The 13,449-nt window shown below is 45.2% G+C and overlaps 1 protein-coding gene and 2 long non-coding RNA genes across 5 annotated transcripts in view; 1 reads left to right on the forward strand and 2 right to left on the reverse strand.

Annotated features, from left to right (window-relative positions):
* Nucleotides 1-6,378, forward strand: part of LOC147193278 (uncharacterized) — a 30,831-nt gene extending 24,453 nt beyond the window's left edge. Inside the window, exon 3 of the long non-coding RNA XR_015103151.1 lies at nt 4,492-6,378. This is a non-coding gene — a long non-coding RNA (uncharacterized LOC147193278). The remainder of the gene's footprint in view (nt 1-4,491) is intronic.
* Nucleotides 1-13,449, reverse strand: part of mettl22 (methyltransferase 22, Kin17 lysine) — a 43,736-nt gene that overhangs the window by 27,345 nt on the left and 2,942 nt on the right. The window contains exons 3-6 of one of the 3 annotated variants that reach the window (XM_086132198.1): nt 12,401-12,581; nt 12,093-12,235; nt 11,483-11,523; nt 6,797-6,941 (exon numbers count right to left, since the gene is read on the reverse strand). In XM_086132198.1, coding sequence (XP_085988324.1) covers nt 6,797-6,941; nt 11,483-11,523; nt 12,093-12,235; nt 12,401-12,581 — 510 coding nt within the window. The remainder of the gene's footprint in view (nt 1-6,796; nt 6,942-11,482; nt 11,524-12,092; nt 12,236-12,400; nt 12,582-13,449) is intronic. The other 2 variants (XM_086132199.1, XM_086132201.1) reach the window with 2 other exon arrangements.
* LOC147193279 (uncharacterized) lies at nt 511-4,523 on the reverse strand. Its single transcript, XR_015103150.1, has 3 exons — nt 1,231-4,523; nt 740-796; nt 511-667 (listed from the first exon to the last, which is right to left on the reverse strand). It is a non-coding gene; the product is annotated as an uncharacterized LOC147193279 (long non-coding RNA).

Genomic DNA, 13,449 nt, shown 5'->3' on the forward strand with positions numbered 1-13,449 from the left:
TCCATGCATTTTTTGAGGCGCAGCACGAAGTTGTCCATGACGTTCTTACAGACTGAATTGGTAATCGCTCTCATCTCCTCCCTGATGGCTTTCTTGAGTTCCGTGATGGTTCTGGGTTTCCCTGCGTAGACTCTGTCCTTAACTCATTGAATACCACCCCTTTTCACTGGAGCAACCCCCTCAATCCCTCACATTTTACTGAATTTTGACTGATTTGCAAGGCCCACAGAATTTTCTGTTCTATGACTATATATACATGCAACCTGTCAAAAGAAAGGTGAGACTCTCTTCTTTCAGCAGAAAAAAAAGTTTGTTTCTAGCTTTCTCCGTTCGTTGGCAATCAGCATTAGAAAACTGCTAAGTTTTATGGAAAATGCCGATTTTCTGCAGAAATCCAGAGAAAATGAGCTTTTTGTAAAAGCATGCATTTCAAGCATCATTTCAAGTTTTACACAATTTTTTGCTTTTGTGGCAGCTCAAATACCTCAATAATGTGTTCCTCCTACAAAAGAACTTTACAAATAATGTTTTTATCGCAAAATAATTTATTTGCACACAACAAAACTATTGAACTATGAACAAAAGTGCAGCTGTGGAGAAGATGGTTTTTGGCTTCCATCCAGTTTGTCACCACATCGATTCATCCCACCACGTCCAGATGCACGGCCTATAAATTATAGAAACATAAAAAGTTGCAAATATATCTTGCTGCAGAGTGATGTACAATAATTTTATTTACCTTTCTTTCCACCACCAAAGCGAGGAGTCGTCATCTTTTGGCTTCTGGTTGGACAATCTGTAATTTATAGAAGTATGTACAATTACCACACTTTTATTTTTCTATTTTTTTATTGTTGCTTTCCACTTACATTTCAACATCTCTCACACACACACACACATACATGCTTGCACACTGCTATTTACACCATTCATTCCACGTTGCTCAACATCCAATTTGAAATAAAATGGAATATGAATTTAACACTAGTGGTTTTAGCAGAGCTGAGCGTACCAAATGTGTCCTGGTTTTTTTTTGAAAACCTATGCCGACATGCAAGTCAGCGCATATTTTCATCCACATCTACGAGACGCATCAACCGTACATAAATGATGAGTGTTACTGGCAACTTCATAGTATAGCGGGGAATGTAGCGGTGCATAAAAGTGACTGATGAGGCATAAGAAGTGATGAAGTTTTGAATGGGAACTTGCAAGCTAGTCAGCAGTTACCTCCTCGTTCCAGCGGCTCTGGCGAGGACTCTCAGCTGCTTTCCGTTATGTCCGAAGGCACATATTCGTCCGACATCGGGATCCAAATCGCTGGCCGAGATTTCTGGTTCTTGCTGGAACCAGAAATCTCGGCCAGAGGCATCATTGGACCAATCTTCATCGAAGAATCTGGCGCAGCAGTGACAGTCACCAAGGAGCGGTATGTGGAGGTCCTCAAAACCTTCAAGAATGAGCTCCAGACCATCTACCCGTCGCTCATGAGCAAGTTCTGGTTCCAGCAAGACGGAGCAAGTTCTCACACCTCAAACCTGTCCCGAGATTGGCTGAAAGAGAACTTCGGAGGCCGAGTGATCAGTCTCAAGACTGATTTTGAGTGGGCACCCCATAGCCCGGACCTAAGCCCCCCAGATTTTTTTCTTTGGGGCTATCTTAAGGACAGAGTCTACGCAGGGAAACTGATAGAGAAATCTATGAAGAAAATTGTATCATGTTTAAAGTTTTGGTTAATTTGGGCATGTCTGGACATACTCAGCGCAGAGGTGTCGGCCGTTTGGGCGGAGGGCCTTTTTTGAGTATAGTATTTTCACGACTATAAGGCGCCATTAAAAGTCTTAAATTTTCTCCAAAATGGACAGGAAGCCTTATGATGCGGAGCGTCTTGTGTATGCGCTGAGTTCCAAAACCTGACTGACAGCCGACACGCTGTTTATATAGAGAAAAGGCGGAAGTGACTGTGGACAGGCATGCGGCAAAGAAGTCGGCCAATCAGTGAAGGGTGGGCGTGTATATATACATATATGGAGAGAGAGAGAAAAGGCAGACGTGAGTGAGGACAGGCATGCGGCGAAGAAGTCCGCCAATGAGTGAAGGGTGGGCGTGTAAGTGGACGCTAAAGGGACGCCCCTAGCAGGTACCAACACCTGTATAGAGTGTGGCTATGTGCATTATTGCAAAACAACTTCGGTTTTGGTTTCTAAGAACCCCCGAAAATAAATTCTACAAAGAGACACGCCTACGAAGCTCAGTTCAAACTTCAAGCCATCGGTTATGCTTCTGGCATGCGTGCCCATCTCACAGCAGTGGTGAAAAACCAAGTCAAGCAAATCAGAATCAGAATCATCTTTATTGGCCAAGTATGTAGAACACACAAGGAATTTGTCTCCGGTATAACACGCTGCATTAGTATCATCGTAAACAACAAATCATTGAACCATTTTAGAGTGACCAGTAGCAGTATTTGTAGTACAAGAAGAGTGACTACGTCAGTGACTGTTTAATGAGTTAATGGCTAGAGGGAAGAAGCTGTTTAAGTGTCTACTGGATTTGGTGCGCATGGATCTGTAGCGTCTGCCTGAGGGGAGTAGCTGGAAAAGGTGGTGGGCAGGGTGCGGGGGATCCAGGAGGATTTTCCGTGCCCTTGTCTTGATTCTTGCAGTGTGCAAGTCCTCAAGAGTGGGTAGGGCGGTGCCAACGATTTTTTCCGCCGTCCTAACTGTCCGTTGAAGTCGGATTTTGTCCTTTTTTGTGGCGGCCCCAAACCAAACCGTGATGGAAGAACACAGGATTGATTCGATGACTGCCGTGTAGAACTGTCATAGCACCTCCTGTGGCAGGCCATGCTTCCTCAGCAGCCTCAGGAAATACATCCTCTGCCGGGCCCTTTTCAGGATGGAGATGGTGTTGACTTCCCACTTCATGTCCTGGGATACTGTGATTCCCAGGAACTTGAAGGTCTCGACGGTTGACACAGGGCAGTTGGATAGTGTGAGGGGCAACTGTGGAGAAGAATGTTTCCTGAAGTCCACGATCATCTCTACAGTCTTGAGCGTGTTCAGCCCGAGGTTGTGTCGGCTGCACCAGAGCTCCAGCTGCTCCACTTGTTGGCGGTACGCAGACTCGTCGCCGTCTTTGATGAGACCGATGACCGTGGTGTCGTCTGCGAACTTTATGAGTTTGACAGCTGGATTTGGAAATGAACTCTGAGCTTGCCGTTATTCCCGGAGGCTTGACTAAAGAACTCCAACCGCTGGACATCGGCATCCACCGGGCGTTCAAAGTAAAGTTGTGACCGGGCGTTCAAAGTAAAGTTGCGAGCGGCATGGGAACAATGGATGATCGATGGCAAACACTTGGCAAACAACGATGGCAAAACTTTACAAAGAGTGAGAGGCAGCGCCGGGCGAGTTACGCCACAATTTGCGAATGGATTGTGTCTGCTTGGACGAACGTGTCTGCTTGCACTGTTGTTCGAGTTTTTGGCAAAGCCGGCATCATTTCTGTGGAGCCACATGGCAATGAGAGTGACTCTGACAACGAGAGGGAACACGGCGTTTTTGATGGATTACCGGTACTTGCACAATTGTTCAATTCTGATACAGAAGATGAGGACTTTGATGGATTTCTGGGTGATGATTGATCGAAAAACGTGAGTACATTGTACGACGGCTAAATAAAATACAACGGAACTCAGTTTTGCTTCCGTTGCCTTTTTAAAAACGTGTTTTTAGCTTGTATCCGTATGTCTTGGCATGCTACCGTATGCTTCAAGCTAACGTGTTTTTAGCGTGCGCGCATGCATGCCGTATGTTTAAGCTGGCGTATGTTTTACCACTGTAAAACTGCGCCCAATAATACAGTGTGTTTTGTCTATGTGTCAAATACAGAAATAGCACCCGTTAATGAGACTGCGCCCAACAATACGGTGCGCCGAATGGTCGTGAAAATACGGTAATCACGTCAAAGCAAGGGGGGCGAAGGCTAGATTCAATCACAGAGTGGGAATAAACAAATTGGGAACAAAGAGTTGTTGAATACCAAAAGACAGTTTGGGAACAGCTGTCGCGCCCAGGTGGACATTTGTCATCAGCAAAGTCTGTGACTTGTGTATTCGGGTAGATCAGATCACTACCGAGGGGCCGGACCAGGGGGCGCGGTATGCAAATCTCTGGGGCAGTGTCTTTCTTGTATTTTGCAATAAAAGTTCGAACCGGCGGAGAGGGAGCCGAGTGTGTATCATCGGAGCAACTAAACCGTCGTTCGCTCTCAGAGATCCGCTCCCGCCGATATTGAAGACAATTTTCCTGTGTGCCGAGTCATTTCTTTAACTTTGTCCGAGAAAATCTCTGACAGAAACTTGGCGTTGTCGGCAGGATGATGTGCTTGTTCGATCGGATTTGAGCTTGCTTATTCGACTCTCCGATTTCCTCCGGTGGACGATCCGTGGCTGATAACGCGTTTTCCGTGGAAACTTCTTCCCTGAAGGAGCCAGCCCCGCAACGGACACCGTGAGGAGCGAGCAAGCGCCATCATCCAACGGACCTGGGTTCAGCTCGGCATCGGGACGATTGTCGGAAAAAATAAGGTCAGTTAGCGTGGTGGAGAAACCGTTGCGTAGTCGGTTCTCTCCATTGAGTGACGGAATTTGACGAGTTAATGCCGAAAAGGAGTAGGCTAGCTCGAGTACCGTTTTGTGGTTAGCGGTACGGAGGAAGTTCAATTCCCGTTGACACAGAGCCCAAGCGCATCTGTGAGAGCATCAGCTCATTTAGATATCGCTTCTCGCGAAGCGTAAACGGTAAGGAAGCTTTGCCTTCCCGCAGAGGCTGACCACCTCGGCATATGTTTTTGTCTAACGTTGTATGTGTATATTGTTTTGTGTTCGTGCGTAAGTGTGATTGGGGATCACTCTATAGTGGTAACGTATCCCATATAAACCTCAGCGCGGGTACGTACAGTTTCAGTTCGAAATAATAGTCATTGTTTGCTTCGGCGCGGGTACGTTTCATTTCGGATAACAACCCAGAACTAGATCGCGACTTTCGGTAAAATACCCGTAACACGTCTGGTGGTTGCTAAGCAACAACATGGCTATGCGGAAGTTCTCTGGCTGCTGGCGATGGGCGCTTCCACCTTGGCTCACATGAAAAGACTATCTGATCAGAAAGAGATGCATAGGCACAATGACCTGCCAGGATGTTCTGCTCCACAGACTTGCCAGGCCCAAATTGGAGACTGGTCTTCTTCAAGGTGCTGAAAAAAAGACTTTTCTGGGACAGTGAACGCTGGAATGGCCCCTTTCAAGTGATTGCAGCAACAAAAACTGCGGTCAAGGGCGAAGGACGCAACGGCTGGATCCACCAGTCGCAGTGCAAGCTCCTTTGGTTCAAGGTTGAGGGGCCTAGCGACGCCAGTCCCAGGAAGGGAAATCAGCACCCAAACACCAGTGCGCTGACCTTGCGTGCCGCCGAAAGACCACAGGAAGGAAGTCACGCGTTGCCTGTGCATCATCAGCATCATCATCAACATCATCGACCTAGGTGCGGTCACCGTGGGCACACAGGCCCACGAATGGAGTGACTTGCCTCATGGGATTCGACGCTGGGAGGCAGGAGGCGACAAACTGACAGGACGATGATTGGTTTACTAGAACCTTATGTAAGCCTGTATGACGACTTCACAGAAAGGCATTGCAGATGTGAAAGTTTGATGTTCTGGGTTGGCTTACTCTGTTTGATGTTTAGATTAGATTTCGATTTTCATTTAATGAATAGCCATTGCCCGGGAAGGGTTTTCTGTCCTGATTTTGTCACCCCCCCAATGACAGTTTTTCTTCCCACCCGTGCAATTGCATATCAATGTCACCTGGACGTTTGACAAAACTTTAATTATGATAAAGAGGTGAGAATGATAAAGAAATCTATGAAGAAAATTGTATCATGTTTAAAGTTTCGGTTAATTTGGGCATGTCTGGACATACTCAGCGCAGAGGTGTCAGCCGTTTGGGCGGAGGGCCTTTTCTTGAGTAATCACGTCAAAGCAAGGGGGACGAAGGCTAGATTCAATCACAGAGTGGGAATAAACAAATTGGGAACAAAGAGTTGTTGAATACCAAAAGACAGTTTGGGAACAGCTGTCGCGCCCAGGTGGACATTTGTCATCAGCAAAGTCTGTGACTTGTGTATTCGGGTAGATCAGATCACTATCGAGGGGCCGGACCGGGCGGGCGGTATGCAAATCTCTGGGGCAGTGTCTTGCTTGTATTTTGCAATAAAAGTTCGAACCGGCGGAGAGGGAGCCGAGTGTGTATCATCGGAGCAACTAAACCGTTGTTCGCTCTCAGAGATCCGCTCCCGCCGATATTGAAGACAATTTTCCTGTGTGCCGAGTCATTTCTTTAACTTTGTCCGAGAAAATCTCTGACAGAAACCCAGAACCATCACGGAACTCAAGAAAGCCATCAGGAATGAGATGAGAGCCATTACCAATTCAGTCTGTAAGAACGTCATGGACAACTTCGTGTTGCGCCTCAAGAAATGCACGGAGCTAAATGGAGGCCATCTAGAACATATGCCGTAGAACGGAGAAAAAAAGGCCAAAGACCCTAGTGTTTTGATGTGATGTTTTGAATATAATAAACTAGTTATGGCCAAAGTTTCATTTCATTCGGACAAAACACTAAGAAACGGGGCCTAGAGTTAGGGCCCGTTTTTTTGGGTCACCCTGTATTCCCGATTGAGTTGTTAATAAAACGATGAATTAGCATAAGCATAGCTTCATGGCCTGATACCTGTGCAGTACACTCGTTTGGCTAGAGTAGCCATGACGATGCTGGTTAAACCGGAACCAGCTCCTAGTTCCACAACTGTTGCCCCTTTGAACATGAGTGGCTTTGAGAGGATGAAGTCAGCCAAGACTAACGCTCCTCTCCAAACCTGGCGGGAGGAGAAAAAAAAAGGTGCTTTGATGCATTTTTCATTCCAACCGGTCCGGCCATTAAGCCATCATGAATTTGTCTTCATGACTGCAAAAATGTGATTGCTTTTCCATGACAATTCTTTGAGGCTAGGCAGTTACAATGGAACCTTTCCTCAGAACGTCTTCCAACCTGGTTTTAAATCACAGGCCGAGGAGGATCATCAGAATCAGAATCAGAATCATCTTTATTGGCCAAGTATGTAGAACACAAGGAATTTGTCTCCGGTATAACACGCTGCATTAGTATCATCGTAAACAAGGACATGACAAATAGGTATGGAAGGACATTTCGTAATGTAGTGCGGTGGCACCACCCAGTGACAACTGTGAGACAATGTGCAAAGTATCAAGCAGAGCTAAAGTGATCAGTGGTAGAATACAATACTATGACAGTTTGTACAGTTGGTGCAGAAAATCATTTAACCATTTTAGAGTGACCAGTAGCAGTATTTGTTGTACAAGAAGAGTGACTATGTCAGTGACTGTTTAGGGAGTTAATGGCGAGAGGGAAGAAGCTGTTTAAGTGTCTGCTGGATTTGGTGCGCATGGATCTGTAGTGCCTGCCTGAGGGGAGTAGCTGGAAAAGGTGGTGGGCAGGGTGCGGGGGATCTAGGAGGATTTTCCGTGCACTTGTCTTGATTCTTGCAGTGTGCAAGTCCTCAAGAGTGGGTAGGGCGGTGCCAATGATTTTTTCCGCCGTCCTAACTGTCTGTTGAAGTCGGATTTTGTCCTTTTTTGTGGCGGCCCCAAACCAAACCGTGATGGAAGAACACAGGATTGATTCGATGACTGCCGTGTAGAACTGACGTAGCACCTCCTATGGCAGGCCATGCTTCCTCAGCAGCCTCAGGAAGTACATACTCTGCTGGGCCCTTTTCAGGATGGAGATGGTGTTGACTTCCCACTTCATGTCCTGGGATACTGTGATTCCCAGGAACTTGAAGGTCTCGATGTTTGACACAGGGCAGTTGGATAGTGTGAGGGGCAACTGTGGAGAAGGATGTTTCCTGAAGTCCACGATCATCTCTACAGTCTTGAGCGTGTTCAGCCCGAGGTTGTGTCGGCTGCACCAGAGCTCCAGCTGCTCCACTTGTTGTCGGTACGCAGACTCGTCGCCGTCTTTGATGAGACCGATGACCGTGGTGTCGTCTGCGAACTTTATGAGTTTGACAGCTGGACTTGTTGAGGTGCAATCGTTTGTGTAGAGGGAGAAGAGCAGTGGAGAGAGGACACATCCCTGTGGGGCTCCAGTGCTAGATCATGATAATGATGTCAATATTGTCTGATTGGCAAGGAAGTTGACTGCACACTCCCATTTTCTGGTTTATAATGTGGAGCGTCGAGTGTATGCGCCGAGTTCCAAAAAGGCGACAGGCATGCGGAAGTCCGCCAATGACTGAAGGGTGGGCGTGTACGAGGACGCTAAAGGCACGTCCCTAGCAGGTACCAGTCGCCAATGAGTGAAGGGTGGGCGTGTAAGAGGACGCTAAAGGCACATCCCTAGCAGGTACCAGTCGCCAATGAGTGAAGGGTGGGCGTGTAAGAGGACACTAAAGGCACGCCCCTAGCAGGTACCAGTAGCCAATGAGTGAAGGGTGAGTGTGTAAGAGGACGCTAAAGGCACGCCCTAACATGCCGTATGTTTAAGATGGCGTCTGTTTTACCATGCCTGGCTGCGCCCAATAATACAGTGCGTTTTGTGTATGTGTCAAATACAGAAATAGCACCCGTTACTGAGACTGCGCCCAACAATACGGTGCGCCGAATGGTCGTGAAAATACGGTAATTATATTTACAATATCAAATGCAACTGGGGATGAAATACTGAAGCTTGTGGTAAAAATGTTCACGAGTGGTGCATATGTCACCGGATAAATTTAAGTGTAAGAGAAAGAGCATCGTCTTTCAACATATACAAAGTTTCTTTTTTAGGGCTGCCGCACAGTGAGCGATGACATTCAAGGAACACACAGGCTGCTACATAAAGATGTTGTGGTGTACAATAAAGACAAAAATGGGTATTTCTTGAAACACGGATGGTACGCATACTGTCATGGATCTGTTTGTGATCAACGGGTGGCACTGCAGGACCCCGCCTGTAGCTGCACACCTTTTGGTCATTGTTTCATTAGTTGCCACTTTAAAAGACTTGATGCCCGACCACTCAGTGTCGGGTCATTGTTGCTGTGTGCACATGTCATGTTTTGTTTTTTGTCTTAGTTTTTTTGCTACTTTGATTTCTTGTGATTTTGCTGGACTTTATTTGAGTGAGTTTTTGAGTTAGTTTCTCCAATAAATTCCTGTTTGCATTTTTGTGAAATACATTTTGGTCAGCCCACCTGCAGCAGGTGACCTGCTCCTCCCTGCCTCCCTGCTTTTTGGGGTCCTCCAACTACCACCTCGCAAAACATGACACATACTTCTTCACTTGAATGGACGGAGCAGGCCAGGTGCGATCGGCTTGTGAAAATTCTTACCAAGGGAAGGGAAGGGAAGGGAAGCCACAAGCCAACCCTTCCTTCAATGTGTTGCAGTTGAGCCACGTGCAATTCCAAACGTTTTTTTCCCTCTACTCCAACAGTATTAAAAAACACTGCATCAACCTACAAATGTATTTTTTTTTTTATTCCAAGTGATTTTCATGAAAAGGCTTATTTTGTGGGAATGAAAGAAAAGTGAAGAGGAGGAGGCTTTGAGTGCTAAAAGAATAGAACAGACTCTCGTTATCAACACATATATTTCTGGTATGCAATCTGAAAGTCTGCCATCTTAACTCAATGATTTTTCAGACATTTTAGATATTTAGTGTATTCTTATTTGAATTGAAAAATGATCATTATCTTCCCCCAACCCCCAAGCGCTCTTGAGTGGTTTCGGTCCTATTTAGCTGATAGAACCTTTTGTGTCAGCCTTGGCTGCTCTAAGTCACGTACTGCTCCTCTGTGATGTGGTGTTCCACAGGGCTCAATTCTGGGGCCTCTGCTATTCCAGCAGCTCCTATATTTTGTTGTTCTACTTCTTCCTTTCATAACTTTGCTGCTGTGAATTGGGAATTTCTCCATTGCGAGACTAATAAAGGTTTTTCTTATCTTAAATGTTCATCATAATAATCGTAACTGAGTATTTGAACGGTGTATTGTTTGTTTTTTTCTTCTTTCTACCTGCATTCTTGCTGCTGGAGGCTGTAAATTTCCCCAATGTGGGACAAATAAAGGATATCTTAATTAATCTTAATTCTCACTGTATCTGCTCCCATTGGGTTCCATCTTAAGGAAACATGGTATTTCCTTCCACTGCTATACAGATGACTGTCAGATCTATGTCCCACTGAACAAAAAAATTTCATTTCTCATTAAGGCCACTTTTATCCTGCCCGGAAGAAATCAAAACCTGGATGGCACAAAATTTCTTGAATTTCAATGAAAAGAAGACAGAGGTGATACTGTTTGGTCCCAGTGGCCCTTGTACATCCCATCCTGTAGACTTGGGCCCTCTGTCTCCTTATCTTAAATCAACAGTCTCAAACTTGGGTCTTAAACTGGACAGTGATTTTAAACTTGACCGGCAATTTGGTGCCGTTGTTAAATCCAGCTTCTTTCATCTTAGACAGCTGGCCAAAGTAAAACCTCTCCTCTCTCAAGAACACTTTGAAACAGTAATTCATGCCTTCGTCACATCCCGGATCGATGACTGCAATGTCCCTTACTTTGGAGTCAGCCAGTCCTACATTAAGCGCTTCCAGCTGCTCCAGAATGCCGCTGCTCGCCTCTTGACTGGTACTCATAAGAGAGAGCACATAACTCCTACTCTGGCATCCCTTCACTGGCTCCCTATACATTTTAGAGTTATTTTCAAGATCCTATTATTTGTTTTCAAATCTCAAGATGTCCTCGCGCCACCTTACCTCTCTGAGCTCATCCGCCCCTACACACCTGCCCAGCGCCTCAGGTCTGCGGACCAAACATTATTACAAGTACCAAGAACTAAACTGAGGCTCAGAGGGGATCGAGCCTTTTCCGTTGCTGGTCCCTCTCTCTGGAATGACCTCCCACTGGACATTCACAATCCTCCTCGCTGCCCATCTGTAAAACCCACCTGAAAACTCACTTGTATTCTTTGGCGTTTAACTCAGCATGACCCAAGTTATGATCTTAGTTATACTGTTTGGTGCTCTCTACCGTCTTTGATACTGATTTATTGTTTTGCTTTACTGTTGTGTATGTTAGTTGCTCCATGTACAGCACTTTGTGTGCAGCGATGGCTGTTTGAAAGTGCTCTCTAAATACATTTGAGTTGAGTTGAGTTCCCATTTTGCATGCTGCCCTCTATTGGAGATTAACAGTAAATGGAGGAGAGGGAGAGTATAAAACCAGAAGGCTTAGATAATGTCATATAAACCTTTGCTTTTGCCTTTGAAACCACAAACCACTCATAAAAACCAGATAGTGGCCTGGAGTTATCACAAATCTACAAAATGAATGAGTCAAATTTTACTAACCTGTTTGCCAACATCTTCCAAGGGTGTTGACATAGTATGTTCTGCAAACATACATTCAAAAAAAGAAAAATATATTTTAATGTCCCCCAATTAAATGTTTAGCCTGCCTATTTTATCACAATTTTAATGAAAACACTAGACAATCTGTCTCAGTATGGGCTTCATACTGTATGTGTGCATAATTATACAGTTCAAGCAAACCGTGATGTTCTGTTAAAATAGTAGGTGTTTCTAGCAAGAACTTAATAAAACATGGTAACCCTATTTCTATCAAGAAGTACATGAATCAAACAATTAATCAAATGGGGCAATTTAAGTTTAGCTAAACTGTGCAGCTGATGCCTTACTTACTTCTAAACATTGAATTATTAGTAGGAGTAGTAGTCGTCATATGTTATGCAGTATATCAAGGAGGCTTAAGTGGACCAAGAGCCCTTAAAATAAGCAAACCTGGAGTGAGCCAATATTATTAAAATACAATATCATCACTTTCACATTTTCTTTTCAAATGTCAATTGCATCAACATTCTAAACATTGACAAATAATGACAAAGCCCCCCCAACAATAACGACACCAGATACAACAGCACCAAAACGGGTTGCTACTTACCGATCCGAATGTCATCATCAAAGCAATCATCTGCTCCATCGTCTGTATTTTCTTCGTCTTGTAGTGTGGCATTCTGTGATTGTTTGAGAATGACGGGGCAGACGACTTCCCTGCTGCGCTCCTCTGTGGGATTATTCCTTGGTCTTAAGAAAAGCAAAACAGGACTGTAAATATCCAAGATCACATTTTACCTGGCCGAATGAATGGCACAAACTAACAAAAGTATTGTCAAACATGAACAACGGTATGTAAATGAAGGGCAAAGACCAAACCATATATTTTGGAAGAACAGGGAACAGGGACACTACCGATGTACGACGTCGAGATCTCCGTCCTCATCCAAAGCTGGTTCTTCGTTTCTGTCACTACCCTCCTTGTCATCTTTTGCTTGTAGAAGATGTGTTTCGCTGTCACTGTTTTCCCTTGTGGCCTCATCGTTCTTCTCCTGCTTTTCCGCATTGGACAAAAACTTGAATTTGGAGATGAAAACTGGATGAACAAATAAAAAAAGAAATATTAAAAAAGACAATACTGTATACATGCAGTATTAGAATGATGTAGGTTCCGAATTATAAATGTATTTTTTTTACCATTACCATGGATTTAATCAATCTGGTGGGCATGTAAGAGGACACAAAAGGCACGTCCCTAGCAGGTAGCAGTCGCCAATGAGTGAAGGGTGGGCGCGTAAGAGGACGCTAAAGGCACGCCCCTAGCAGGTACCAGTCGCCAATGAGTGATGGGTGGGCGTGTAAGAGGACACTAAAGGCACGCCCCTAGCAGGTACCAGTCGCGTGAGTACATTGTAAAATGGCGAAATGAAGTACAACCGAACTCAGTTTTGCTTCCGTTGCCTTTTTAAAAACGTGTTTTGAGCGTGCGTGCATGCATGCCGTATGTTTAAGCTGGCGTATGTTTTACCATGCCGAGCTGCGCCCAATAATACAGTGCGTTTTGTGTATGTGTCAAATACAGAAAAAGCACCCCTTACTGAGACTGCGCCCAACAATACGGTGCGCCGAATGGTTGTGAAAATACGGTATATAAAAAATTCCTCGTCCCACCCTGCGGGTGGCGTCTGTCCCACATTCAGCTCAGGTCCTCTGCCAGAGGCCAGGAAGCTTGAGGGTTCTGCGCAGTATCCTTGCTGTTCCCAGCACTGTGCTTTTCTAGACTGAGATTTCCGATGTTGTTCCCGGGATCTGTTGCAACCACTCATCTAGTTTGGGGGTCACTGCCCCTAGTGCTCCGATCACCACAGGCACTACTGTCACCTTTACGTTCCAGGCTCTCTCCAGCTGCTCTCTGAGCCCTTGGTATTTCTCCAGTTTCTTGTGTTGCTTCTTTTTGATGTTTC

The sequence above is a fragment of the Hippocampus guttulatus genome, chromosome 16, assembly GCF_054856545.1.
Source record: "Hippocampus guttulatus isolate MCC_2025c chromosome 16, RoL_Hgut_1.0, whole genome shotgun sequence".
Classification (NCBI taxonomy): domain Eukaryota; kingdom Metazoa; phylum Chordata; class Actinopteri; order Syngnathiformes; family Syngnathidae; genus Hippocampus; species Hippocampus guttulatus.